The 13,872-nt window shown below is 53.5% G+C and overlaps 1 protein-coding gene across 2 annotated transcripts in view; it reads right to left on the bottom strand.

The window, feature by feature from the left end:
- The window catches only part of ITPK1 (inositol-tetrakisphosphate 1-kinase), a 180,358-nt gene that overhangs the window by 136,708 nt on the left and 29,778 nt on the right, over window positions 1-13,872 (bottom strand). The window contains exon 3 of one of the 2 annotated variants that reach the window (XM_047862681.1): window positions 667-691. The exons of the other annotated variant lie outside the window; for it this stretch is intronic. Within the exon in view, the coding sequence (XP_047718637.1) occupies window positions 667-691 (25 nt within the window). The remainder of the gene's footprint in view (window positions 1-666; window positions 692-13,872) is intronic. 2 annotated transcript variants of the gene reach the window in all.

Consider the following 13,872-nt stretch of genomic DNA (forward strand, 5'->3'; position numbering starts at 1 on the left):
GGTCCAAGATAGGAGAAGACTCACCCTCAGAGGGCTGAACAGCTAAGGCAGGGGCCCAGGGGGACTCGTGCTCCCTCAGCAAAGACAGAGGGCAGGCATGGGCCAACCGTGGGGGCATCAGGACCACGGATGTCTGGCGGGGTGGCTAAGTTCCTGCACCCTGTACCCCCACTCCCACCCAGAGCCCCACTTCTCCCCCAAGCCAGCTCCTTCCACTGATGACCCCACTGCAACTCCACAAGACCCAGAGACCACCAAGCATGACCCACGTTCTGCCAGGGCAGAAACCACAGAGATTCCACAGGGGGAGAAGTTAAAAATGACATGCAAGTGAAGAAGCTAAGCACCCAGACTCTTGGGGCGCCTGGGCAGCTCAGTCGGTTAAGCATCCGACTTCGGCTCAGGTCATGATTTCACGGTTTGTGAGTTCAAGCCCTGCGTCGGGCTCTGTGCTGACAGCTCAGAGCCTGGAGCCGGCTTCGGATTCTGTGTCTCCTTCTCTCTCTGCATCTCCCCCACTTGTGCTCTGTATCTGTCTATCAAAAATAAATAAATGTAAAAAAAAAATTAAAAAAAAAAGCACCCAGACTCTCGAGGGAGAAGGGGAAAGGGGGCCCTAAAAGGCCCACCCACAGGAACAACAGTGAAGGTATGGTCTGTACTCACCTGCACGACTTCTATCCCTCGCTTCCTGTGGAGAGAAACAAAGAAAACAAAGGTTACTCAGGCAGCCAGGAAGCATCCTTCCAGAACATTCACTACAGCCAGCTGATGGCAGGACAGCCTGCAGCTGCCCCTCTCAAACACGATCCCCAGAACAGCCTCATTTGCAAAGGGAAAGTCTGCAAACTCCTAGCCAGTCCTCAAGGCCACCTTCAGGCAGGCAGAGAGAGAGAGAGAGAGAGAGAGAGAGAGAGAGAGAGAGAGTTGTTTCCTGAGAGGGACCTGGCTGTAGCTCTACAAGGACCCCAAGTTTGCTGGTTTTCCTCATAGGCATCCCGCTCTCCAATCTCAGTGCCAGCCCTTCATGGGCACAGCTCCAGCCTGGATCGCCCCTGTACCCTTCCCTCCACCTTATTTACCCCCAATGGCCTGACCTTCCCTCCTGGACTCAACCACCTCCCATGGCCCCCCCATTTCTTCCCATATCAGGTCTACTACCTCGGCCTGGCCTCCCAGGTCTGCCTCAGCCCATCTGCTCTCCCACATTGCAGGAGTTCCCCAAACCCTTCAGCCCTGCTCAGCTCAGTGCAATCCTGGCCATCTTTAGCCCCCACTGACCCCCCTATGCATCCTTCGACCCTGACTCAACCATCACGGGCCTCGCCAATATTCCTGCAAGCCCGGGCCCTGCCTCTTCCATCTCTCACCCATAATCCTGTGGCCAATATTCACCAACACACATGCCCTAATGCCCCCACCCCATTACAGACAGGATCAGGGGCTCTGAGCAGTGCACAAAGGCCCCCTGCCACGCACCCACCTTTACCTCCCCTGCCCTACATTCCTTACTGCAAGCCTTTGGGCACAGGGCCATGCCCCTTCTCCAAGTCTTGGTCCACACTTTCCAGCCCAGCTTTCAGGATGTGGCTCAGACAGAAGTTCTCCCAGGAAGCCTTCCCTGACCCACGACACCCTCGCCCCACTGACCCACCCAGAGCCAGAATATTCCCGAGAACTTGGGGCTACCACTATATCCCAGCCCTTCATTCCAGAGCCCCAGTGGGCTGTCGCCTGTGGCAGGATGCTAGGGAAGGCGCAGGATGCATGGAATGCAGATGGCTTGCCAATGGCCATGCCCACAAGTGTTTTCCTGAGAAGAAAGGCTAGGCCGCCCACGGACGCTCAAAGGACCTGTGACCGGGAAAGGTCAGAAATTAGAGTAGGGACTATGGCAGATTCAATGGCTGTGTGTACCCTGTGCCTACTTACGGGGCCCGCCCGGCATACAGACACTCCCTAAATGTAAGTACATAAACACCTCGCTCAGGTTCCCGTGCCCAGCCTGGCCCAGCACTCAGGGGCGCAATAAATGCCACAGCCATCGCTCGGGCCCTGGAGGGGCTCACAGTCTAGGGGAGGAGGTGGGCACAAAGCCCCCGGGAAGTCTCTGGGCACCAGTGAGTGGGCACCGACACCATTCCCTCACACAACACAGCTGAGGTGACAGCTACCAATCTTACGTTACCTTCTGAGAGCCGGGCACCAAGTGGAACCTCCGAAGGAAGCCACGAGGTCAGTCCAAGAGGGCAGACCGGCTCACATTGCAGGATACGCCAAACCGGCCCTCCCCTTAACCCCCAACAACCTCAACACAACCTCGGGCCCCAAGGAACCCAGTGGGAAAACCACAGTGGTTGATGCTCCCTGGGGTCTCCACCATCACTCAGCTTCTCTAGAGTTCCAGAAGGGATGACAGCCAATACCGATGTACTGCCATGACTTCATGGAGGGGAGACTGGGCACAAGAGCACAGCCCTGGGCCACCAGCACCCACAGCAGGGGGGGCAGACGGCGCCCTGAGAAATCTGTGCCAGCTCACAACCCACATCATCTCTGAGCCCTGTGGACACCTCAATGCACTGGCCTCATTCCCAGATTGTCCCGCCCCATGTGAGCATGGGTGATAGGAACCGGTCCTAGGGCACTTGGCTCAGGACTGTGACCAGCCAGGTAAGTTTCAGTGTGACTCCGCACTTTGTCCCTGCCCCAGGACAGAAATTTCAAACAGCTAAGGGAGCAGCCCCCCTCAGCCAGTCCCAAAGGACTTGGAGCCACACCTCAGGAAAAATGGACAGCACTGAAGGAGACAGAGGGCGCAAGTGGACGTGACCCGCACCAGGTAGAAAAGGGCTTCCGCTGGGCTGCAGCCCAGACCTGGGTTTTCCCTCTTCGTTAATCCTCACGGCATCCCGATTATCCCGGCGTGTGGCTCTCATCTCCTTATGAAGCCAACTGCGGGTCACTTCCAATCCGTCTACATCTGACATCATCCCAGTCAGCTCTCCCTCCCCCGGTCCTAAAAAACAAACAGGATGCTAACTTTGAGCTAACTCTGAAAACACAAGAGACCCATAACATAAAAGAAAACAAAACAGTAATCTTGAGAACAGGCAGGCTGAAAATCTTAAGTGTGGCTGAGCTGTCAGGGGCCAGACCAGTTCCTCTGCGGCTCAGAGCTCCAAGAACAGGATAAATTGTGACTCTGGCGGAAAGGAGGGGGCGCGGCTCCCCTTTCAGCCCACATCAGGCCACACAAGTACGCGAGACACCCTCAGGGCGAGGGCGGCTATGGTGTGACGGATGCTCTCTGCTCACTGACGGCTTCCCTTCCGCAGCCCAACTAGGGAGGGGCAGGGATGACCCATTACTCAGATGAGCAAGCGGAGGCTGGGTGACCTCAGGAAGTGCGCGCAGTGGCTCTGCAGCCAGGCTCGCCCACAGCCGGGTGGCAACTGACAGGCCCAGCAGAGCCGGCACAGGAGACACTGAGATGGACCAGCCTGGTCTCCGTGCTGCAGGGCCTCGGTGTAAGAGGGGAGGCGAGGAGGTCGGCAGAAAACCACATGGCCCATGGTGGCAGGACCCTAGGCACACCACTGTGGCCCACTTGGGAAAGGAGAACGTAAACCCACTGGGGCTCACTTCTTCTCCTGAAATTTCTGCGGAACAAAAGGACCAACAACCCTCATTTTCCAAACAGCAGGCTCCTGAAATCCCAAACGTTCAGAATTTGGTTCAGGACACCCAAGGGGAAGACGGAGGGGAAGATAAACCAGAGAACTCGTTGTCAAGTGATTAACTGCTCCCCCTGAAAACTCCAGTCCATCATCGCACCCCACAGACGTCCTCAAATGTGCAGTGTTCCAGGCTGTGGCTCTTAATTGCCACGCTGTGACAGCAGAAGACCAGTAGCAACTTACACACCCTAAGAGACCTTTAACAAACCACACGTCGTCAGAGAAATACTAGGCAGTGAGTAAAAAGAATGCAGAAGTCCTCCATGCACCCTCAAGGCTTTCTCGCTAAGACACTGCTATGTGAAAATACAAGGTGCAAAACCCCGTGTGCGGTGTGCAATTACCTGGGTTCAGAACAGCATCCAGCACAAGAAGGAGGGCTTGCATATACACAGAATGAATCTGAAAGTACCACCAGAAAACAGTAGTGGGATGGCCTCTGGTCAAGGGCAAGGGCAGCCGGGGGGTGGGGTGAGAAGACTTCTTTTTCACTGTGCTCTCTCATGCTTGAGCTTTGTGCCACGTGCATCCAACAACATATTCTCAAAAACTAGAGGAGTGTGTTTTTTGAATTGTCTTGTAAATAATAGGTAAAACTCCAGTGGCGCCTGGGTGGCTCAGTCGGTTAAGCATCTGACTCTTGATTTTGGCTCAGATCACGATCTCATGGTTCATGAGTTCAAGCCTCACATCGGGCTTAGGATTCTCTCTCCCTCTCTCTCTCTGGCCTCCCCCACTCACTCATTTTCTCTCTCCCTCAAAACAAATATTTTATTTTTTTTTTAAATTTTTTTTTTCAACGTTTATTTATTTTTGGGACAGAGAGAGACAGAGCATGAACGGGGGAGGGGCAGAGAGAGAGGGAGACACAGAATCGGAAACAGGCTCCAGGCTCCGAGCCATCAGCCCAGAGCCTGACGCGGGGCTCGAACTCACGGACCGCGAGATAGTGACCTGGCTGAAGTCGGACGCTTAACCGACTGCGCCACCCAGGCGCCCCAAAACAAATATTTTAAATAAATAGGTAGGTAGATAGATGAATGAATGAATGAATGAATGAATGAATAAATAAATAAATAAATAAATAAATAAATAAAGGTAAAGCTCCAGCTGCCAGCATTCTCAGTACTTGGCATAAGGTAAATGCCTGATAAAGCATGAATGACTCAATCAATCAGTAAAGTGAAGCAGAGGAGTTGAGGATTCATCTAGAAAAGCTTCCAAGTTGTGCTCAAAGAGGAGCTGAAACAATGCCCATTCTGGAATCACCAGACTGCCCTAGAAGGAGCATTCAGTCTGGATTCTAAGGGCATTTCAATATTCGAGTATCTGAAAAACAGACCAGGAGGGAGCACAAAGCCTGTAAACTGTGGACACAGCAGCAAAGTGACGGGTGGCTTTTTTTCCTTTACATTTCCTTGTATTTTCTGGTTTCCTACAATAAGGATAGATATTACTCCCAAAATGATAGAAAAAGTAACACTAAAAGTTAAAGTTAAATAATCGAAGGAGTTTATTAAAAAACCTGCACCTGGAGAAAACTTCTACAGGCTCTAAAACTGTCACTTTCTCAGTACCTGTTACATTGATAAGTTTTGGACAGAGATCTACCCCCACAACTCATAAACTTTTTCCAAATGTTTTTCCAAAAACTGGATAGCTGTGAAGGGAGGATCTATTTTGTAAAAAGACCCTTGCTCACCAGAAGCCTAAGGAGAGCACAGCCTGGAGGAATTTTAAATGCTCACTTACAAACAAACTAGCCTTTCAGGACAGGAGGGAGAGCAATCAGGGAAAACTTCCGGGAGGAGGCGGCATTGGCCATTTGGAAGACAACTGAAGGGAAACTACAGACCAACACTAGGGGGGAGAGATTAAAGAGGAATAACATGAGGAGTGCCCCCCTTCCCAAAAGGGAGTGTGGGAGCATAAGATCCACTACGAGGAGTGGGCAGGGGCAATGAGAAGTGGACAGAAGATGTGAGCAAGGCCCAGAGGCCCAGAATATCACAGCGCAGCCTGGCCTTTACCCTGTGGGTCCCAAATACCAGGGTGGATGACTAAGAATCACCACTGGGGTTTGTCCAAAATACCTATTCAAGGTCTAGTCCTGCAGACTCTGATTCCGGAGGTCTAAGGTCTAAGGCCAGGGAGGGATTCGGGGCTTGTTCAAGCCCCAGCTGTTGCTCAAGGGGCAGCCAGGTGTGAGAAGCAGCAACAGCTTGTGCTTGAGGAGTAGCAGGACCAGACTGGGGGAGGGGGAGGCGGGGAGGTGTTCATTCAGGTGCAGCCCTTCCAGGTCTCGGGGACAGGGCTAAAGGACATGCAAGAACTACAATAGCTGTGACACGCTTAGTCTGGGCACAGCAGGCCAAGGTCACGTGCCAGTGCCAGCAGAGGACGGAGAGCACACTGCATGACGATGGTCAACTCTTCCATTTTCCCGACCATGGTCGTGCCAGCAGGTGATCAGAAACCCAGAACTGAGCTGAGTGACAGCTCAGGGCTCAGAAAATGCAATCAGGGAGGCAGGTGAAAGGTAAGAGGTGGGGTGCGTCCCTAAGAGGAGACCATGGAACCAGACCTCACTGTACCTGTGCCTCAGTTTCCCCATCTGTCAGGTGAGAAGAATCCTGCAACTCACCTCACAGGGCTATTGGGGCCCACACTAGGAATGTGGGCTTCGGTTACTTTGCTCTGTACTACCCTCCAGCCTTCCAGAACTATCCCTCCTTGATCTCGCGTGATTCTGATAAGCAAGCAAACCAGGCAGGAGAGGGCCGCACCCTCTCCAGGGGTGGCACGTGGCCTGGCACCTCGGTAAGATGAAGGACAGGAACAGGACCTGAGCCAGGCCAGTCCTGATCCCTGCCAGGACAGGTCCTGGGGGACTGTCCACAGCACAAAGAACATGGCCAGGAGCATTGGCACGCCATCACCTCTCTGTGGCCAGACTCACAAGGAGGAGCCCGCACCAGAAGAAAAAGCCATAACCCTCTTGCTGGAGCTCCACACCCGATCCAGCCGGCCTGGAGCCTGTCCTCTCCAGACCTGCACTTGCAGATTATCTGCTTAAGCCAGTTTACCCTGAGTCTCTGTCACCGGTCACTGTCTTGCTTACTACAGCAGGTGCTCAGTAAGTGACAACAGCTACCACTTCCTGAAGATGACAAAACTACCCGGATGACCCAGCGTGGGAGGAAAGGAGACAACGAAGGGGCCCAATGAAGAGGGTCAAAAGCAGGAGAAATAGAAGGTCCCAGAAGCCAGGGAGGCAGAACGCCTAGACGGAGAAGTGTCCACGAACCCACACCACAAGGAGGCCACCACAAGGAGGCCACATAAGGCCTGGGCCTTGGCCACTGCATATGGCACTAGGAAGGGTAACACAGGATATCTTGGGACGACGACTCCCATCAAGCGGCAGGCCTGCCTCACTGCAGAGCAGGGCCCTGTAGAAACCAGCAGCAGACACGGACCTGGGTCTCAGCTTTCCTATCTGGTAAATGGGTGTGATCCTTCTGGCCCAACAGAACCTTCTAGGGCAGGTGTAAGACCTGACGACTGCAGACATGTGTGTAAAGCACATGAGATGGTGAATCAGCAAGGGAGAGAGAGAGGGTGATGCTGAGACACAGAGGTGCCCTCTGACTAGTAAGGAGAGAAAAGCCTGGTGGTGACAGCCAGAACTGCAGGCACTCAGAGAGAGCAGAGTGGCAATCAAATAATTCAGTCTGTCAAAAAAGGGGATGCTTGGGCTCATCAAGAACTGCTTTCGGGGCACCTGGGTGGCTCAGTCTGTTGAGGGTCCAACTTCAGCTCAGGTCATGATCTCATGGCTCTCTGCTGTCAGCATGGAGCCTGCTTCGGATCTTCTGTCCCTCTCTCTGTTCCTCCCCGTTTGTTCTCTCTCTCTCTCTCAAAAATAAACATTAAAAAAAAAAAAAAAGAACTAGAACTGGTTTCTTGCAATCTGCCAGGGCACAGTCACTTGCCTCCTACCTAGACACAGCTGAGGACTGGCCACAGGGGGCAAGCTGCTATTGAAAGGAGCCCTACAGGATAACCCAGCTGCGGAGGGAGGCCAGGCCTCCTTGGAGCAATTTCATAGCAGAGGGAATCAACCCGGAAACGCAGGCTCCCTCCCACCGACAGGGGAGGAGAAAGACGCTGCACCTGCACCCAGAGCTGAAAACCACTTAGAGACGGGAAGTGTGTAATTATTCAAGTGGAAAGCCAGGCACACGCTCCTCCAAGCCATTTGTAGCACAGTTTGGTAACTGCCAGATTTTAGGAGCCCCGAATAATAACGCCCTTTAACACCCACGAGGCAGGCAGGCAACCTCCCCGCTTCCTGCCTCCTTCCTCCCCCCAGAGGGTAGGCCCCGGAGTGCCTCCAGAGGACTTGGGGTTCCCTGAATAGGCAGCGGGGCCTCTTCCCTCACCAGTGTGCGCAGAGGGACATGCCTCCCACTGCCTCAAGTGCAGCCCCAAGGTCACCCAGCTAACCCCACTCGAGGTCAGTTCCTTAGGAACCTTCCTTCCTTGGCTCCCAAACTCCTCAGAGTCCCCGGAACCCCAGCAATGAACGCAGACCTTAGAGGCTGCCTGGTTCCGTGTCGCTGACTCCTACCAGGCTAAGGGCACTGCGGTGGACGTTAATGGTGGCCACCACTGCTGGCGGTTCTGCTGGGCGCTCCCTTGGCCCCACGCCCCCCCCGCCAAATTAGGCATGGCCACGCGGCTCGCTCTGGCCAATGAAATGCGCACAGAAGTGACCCATGTCATTTCCAAGCAGACACTTTCAACTGCCAGTGTCCAACTCCGCAGCCAGTCCTCCAGGACATCCTCGTGGGAGCACGAGACGCAGATGGCCCCCAAAGCTGGCCCAGACCCACTCCTGAAAAGAAAACCTGACCGAGTGGCAACAAAGCCAGGCTGGGAACCAGAAGGAAACTGTCAAGAGGACCTTCAGCTAGCGGCTGTTCTCCACTGGGGCAATTTTACTTCCAGGAGACGTTTAGCAACACCTGGAGACATTTCTGATGGTCACATGAGGGGAAGGCCTACTGCCATCCAGAGGGTAGAGGCCTACAATGCACAGCCCCCTAGAACAAGGACCCTCCAGCCTTAACTGTCCACGGTGCCAAGGCTGAGAAATGCCGGGGTGTGGAGACCAGCACGGACCCACCGGACTATGAACGAGCTATAAATAAATCTATTGTCGCAAACTTCTTGGGTTGTTTTTGCAGCCTATCCTGACCAATAAACGCCCCTTGAAGAAACAGGCTTGTGGCCTCTGTCTACACCCAAATTCTGAGCACAACATGTGACACGTAGCATTTGGAGGTGCAGCATAAAGGCACTGGGGGGAAGCAGCACGAGTCCTTCTCATGAAACCCTCCCAGGAGGGACCCCATTTTCTAAACCCGCCTGAGCCTGACAAAACTCTGCCTTTGCACGAACTGTTCTCTCTGCCTGCCATGCCCTTCCTCCCCTGGCAAACTCTTGCTCAGCCATCAAAAACAGCTCAAACATCACTCCTGCTGAAGGCTGTTCCCCTGCCCCTTCCCAGGGGCAGAAATGACGGCTCTTTAGCCATACAGCCATCTGATACTTAGAACTGCTCTGTGCTCCGTTTCAGACCAGGAGCCTCCACCCCCAAGGGCAGGGACTGTGTTATTTATTCGGCACCCTGCCCACCGTGGACCCTCAACCTGGCAGGAGCCCTGCAAGCTCTTCCTGAATGGATGTCCCAGCCTCCCGGTGCCAAGGCTCTGACCCTGAGCCATCCTGCCCATCTGCTTCTGTGGCAGTCTGGTTCACTTGTTGATGGTCTTGTAACTTGGATTTCCCTCTTATTACAATGCCAGAAACTGAAATGGCCCGATATAAAGGCAACATACGAACAGGATTTCAAAGCCAGTACAAACATTTGAATTGTTTGGACAGCTCCAGCAAAGAACCAGATAAACTGGAAGCTGCCATATGTCTTTTTTTTTTTTTTTTTTCTCCTTGGAGGGGGGGCGGTGGGGAGGAGAAGGGAGAGCCATTCCCCTGACTGGACAGCCACCACCCCTCCTAACTGAAGACCTGCCCCCATACTAAGTGCCTCACCTGGAGGAGACAGGCAGGCCACAGGTTCCTCACAGTGCAGACACCATAGCGTGAGTCAGCGTGTTCTTTCAGACCTAGGACAAACCCAAGGGGTCCCTGGAAGCAGCTTTCCCTCAGGAACCCAGGAGGTGGGCGAGAGGCAGGGCTAGTGACTCACCTCCCCAGCTCCTCCTGGAGGAAAGCAGAACCGCCAGGGCTAACTGGCACATGACAGCACAAATCCCACCCCTAACTTTCAGGATAGGGAAATTGAGGCGGGGGGTGGGGGGCTAGATATCCCCCAAGGAAGTGCATCCAAAGTGCCATCATTTCAGGGGCAGCTGGACGGCTCAGTCGGTTAAGCATCGGACTCTCGATTTCGGCTCAGGGCATGATCTCACAGTTCGTGGGATGGAGCCCCACGTCGGGCTCTGTGCGAACAGTGTGGAGCTAGCTTGGGATTCTCCCTCTCTCTCTCTCTCTCTCTCTCTCTCTCTCTCTCTCTGCCTCTCCCATGCTCGTGGTTTCTCTCTCAAAACAAATTTAAAAAAAATTTTTTTTTTTTTTAAATTTTTTTTTTCAACGTTTATTTATTTTTGGGACAGAGAGAGACAGAGCATGAACGGGGAAGGGGCAGAGAGAGAGGGAGACACAGAATCGGAAGTAGGCTCCAGGCTCCGAGCCATCAGCCCAGAGCCTGACGCGGGGCTCGAACTCACGGACCGCGAGATCGTGACCTGGCTGAAGTCAGACGCTTAACCGACTGCGCCACCCAGGCGCCCCAGAAAAAAAAATTTTTTTTTTAAGTGTCACCATTTCAGATCACTCCAACTTTTCATCTGAAAACAAATGTTGAGACCCCTTAACGGCAGTCAACACATTCTGGCTTTTTTTTTTTTTAAGTTCATTTATTTATGTCATCTTTACACCCAAAGTGGCACTCAAACTCACGACCCCAAGATCAAGAGTCACATACTCTTCTGACTGAGCCAGCCATGCTCCCACTTTTTATTAATTTTTTTATGTTTATTTTTTTACAGCAAGAGAGAGACAGAGAGACAGAGTGTGAGTGGGGGAGGGGCAGAGAGAAAGAGGCACAGAATCCCAAGCAGGCTTCAGGCTCTGAGCTGTCAGCAGAGTTGGATGTGGGAGGGTCTCAAACTCAGGAACCGCAAGATCATGACCTGAGTTGAAGTCGGACACTCAACCGACTGAGCCCCCCAGGCATCCCCCCACTTTTTAATATAAAAATTCTCTAACAAATTCTTTTTGAGTCTTTTACTACCCCTTTACAGGTGCTATAATTTTTCTTTCTTCTAATTAGGGAGGAGCCCTAAATTGCAGGAGGTGGGGGGGTGGGGGGTGGGGAGGGTGTTTCTAGAAGCGGAGACCCACAGGGGCTGCAGGAAGGGTTGGTTCCAGCAAAACCAACGCTACCTACCACCTTCCACCCAGTTGTCAGTTGGCCTGCCTGGGGGCTAATGACTCAACCTGTTCTCTCCCCAGCAGTTTCTCATTACCAAGAATGCAAAGTCATTTTAAGCTAGAGCAGGAAGAGAAACAGGAGTCCCAGCGCTGACATTTCCCTCCTTTGGAGCCACTGGGGGAGAGAGAAGCCTGCCCAAGAATGTCTGATTTTTGTAGCACCTATCCTCAAGGCACCACACACCCTTAAAATAACTGCACAAGTGTGTGTCCTGGGCCTACATCTGGGATGGTGACACTCTCAAAGGCTGCGTTCCAGCATACATTACATTACACATCTCCATCCGCCCAGACCCTGCTGCTAACACTCCCTTGCATTTGAAATCTCCCTTCCGGCCAGACGGCTGGATTCCAAGAGCAGGAGAAGGGTTCTTTGAGCCCTTGCGGTTGGGGCGGGGGGGGGGGGGGGGAGGGGGGGGGGGGGTGTCTGCCCTGCTGCCCGGCCTCCCACCACAGAAGCACAGAGCTCCCCATATGACTGCCGTCAAACATTTGCTGGGCTGGCCTAGTCACAGAGGGGACCCCAGACCACTAGTCCCTGCCTAGAGATGTTGGTGGCCACAAAGCCCCTGAATACAGCAAACATCTGGGGGATGGCAGGGGGCACAGGAAGGTTACTTAAGATTGCTGTTGGAGCTGAGCCCTGAGGGTGACCGGGAAGGAGGCTGCCTGGGCGTGCCAAGCACCAGACACAGCCGGGGCAAAGCCAGGCCTTCTGGACACTGGGGTTCCCTGGGTCCCTCTGCCATAGGCACCAGGGTTACAGTCCCATCAAAGGAAAGGTGAGGTTACCCCCGCCCCCATCTCAGAAAAATTAAACCACGAAGCGCCTTATTCAAAATTTCCCCAACCCCTCAGCTATTTACAGGATGGCAGTGGTGTCCAGGTCCAAGAAGTCAGTCAAGTCACAGCCTTATCCTTCGGTCTGTGATGAAGGACAGGGAGTCAGAGCCTAACTCTGACCTTGCTTGACCCAAGTCCCTCCTACAGACCAGCCCCCAGCCGGGGGGAAGAGAAAGGCAGTGTGTAGGAACACGGTATTCACTTCCTATTGCTGTTGTGACAAACCACCACAAATGCAGTGGCTGAGCACAACACAAACTTCTCTTCGGTTCTAGAGGTCAGGAACCAGTCAGCAGGGCTGCGTTTTCCTTCTGGAGGCTCTCCAGAGACATCATGCCTTTACCGTTCCCGGTTTCTGAGGCCACCTGTATCCCTCAGCTTGTGGCCACATTGCTTTGACCTCTGCTTTGTTGTCTCATCTCCTTCCGCCCCTCCTGTCTCTTACAAGGACTGGTGCGGTTACACTGGGCCCGCTCAGGTGATCCAGGATGCTCTCCGACCTCAAGATCCTTGACCTTAGTCACATCTGCAAAGCTCCTCTGCATGTCGGGGACCATATTCACAGGTTCTGAGGACACCTGTTGGGGGGACTTTATTCTGTCTAGCCCAACACAAGGCTCTTGCAGCTCTCGGCCATCCCACGAATCTCGGACACTCCCTTGAAGTGTTCAGAAGCAGGCCCGGTGCAGATCAGGATTCATCCAGAGTTTCGTTAGGAGCTTCAACAGTCACCAAGGAGGATATGGGAACTCAGGCCCCACATGCCCACAGGATTCTAAAGAGACAATGGGCAGGGTGCTTGGACACTTCAGTTAAGCATCCAAATCTTGATTTTGGCCCAGGTCATGATCTCGAGGTTTGTGAGTTCAAGCCCCATGTCAGGCTCTGCACTGTCAGTGCAGAGCCTGCTAAGGATATTCTCTCTCTCTCTCCCTCCCTCCCTCCCTCCCCTGCTCCTGCTCTCTCGCTCTCTCTCATCTGTCTCAAAGTAAATACATAAACTTTAAAAAAATAAAATAAAGAAATAAGAAACACATAAAGAGACACTGAGCAAAACCAAACACCGACACAGGGATCCCTGATGGGGAGAAGCACCCTGGGCCTGGGTGATAGAGACCTAAGGCCCCAGACCCGGAAGCCTTGGTCCTAAGTTGCGGGGAGGGGTAATATTCCTGACCCCTGGGCCCACCGCAAAGCCCATGAGAGATGCCCAGACCAGACAGGCCTTCCCACTGCTCACTTCAAGGCCACCTGGCTTCACTGAAGGCCAAGTCCCTCAGACCCTGCCAAGTGACTCTGAGCAGTGACAGACACCTCCCAAAGAGAGGTGTTTGGAACCTGAGCCCAGCACGAGGCATGCCAAAGCCAACAGGGGCCTGCTGGGTCCCCCACTGACAGGCCCAGGGGTGCTAGGCCCTGGCCTCAGCCGCCTTCCCAGACGCAATCAACTCTAGAAACAGGCAATGGCTTCATCTGGCGCTCCTGGAGCCCTCAAATTTAGGGGAGGTTCCGAAGCCCTGGCACAACCCGAACAAATGATTGGCAAAGGCAGTTAATTCCTGAGTCCCCTCACTCCCCATTCAGGCCGGGTCTCCCCGAGCCCGGGAGAGGGGACAAGGGAGGAGACAGGGGCCAGAAAGGGCACTCACTTCACAGGTTCCATTAAGGGGTATGATGGTCCTATTTTTTTTTTCAAGTGAGGGAATTC

Source organism: Prionailurus viverrinus, chromosome B3 (assembly GCF_022837055.1).
Source record: "Prionailurus viverrinus isolate Anna chromosome B3, UM_Priviv_1.0, whole genome shotgun sequence".
NCBI lineage: Eukaryota > Metazoa > Chordata > Mammalia > Carnivora > Felidae > Prionailurus > Prionailurus viverrinus.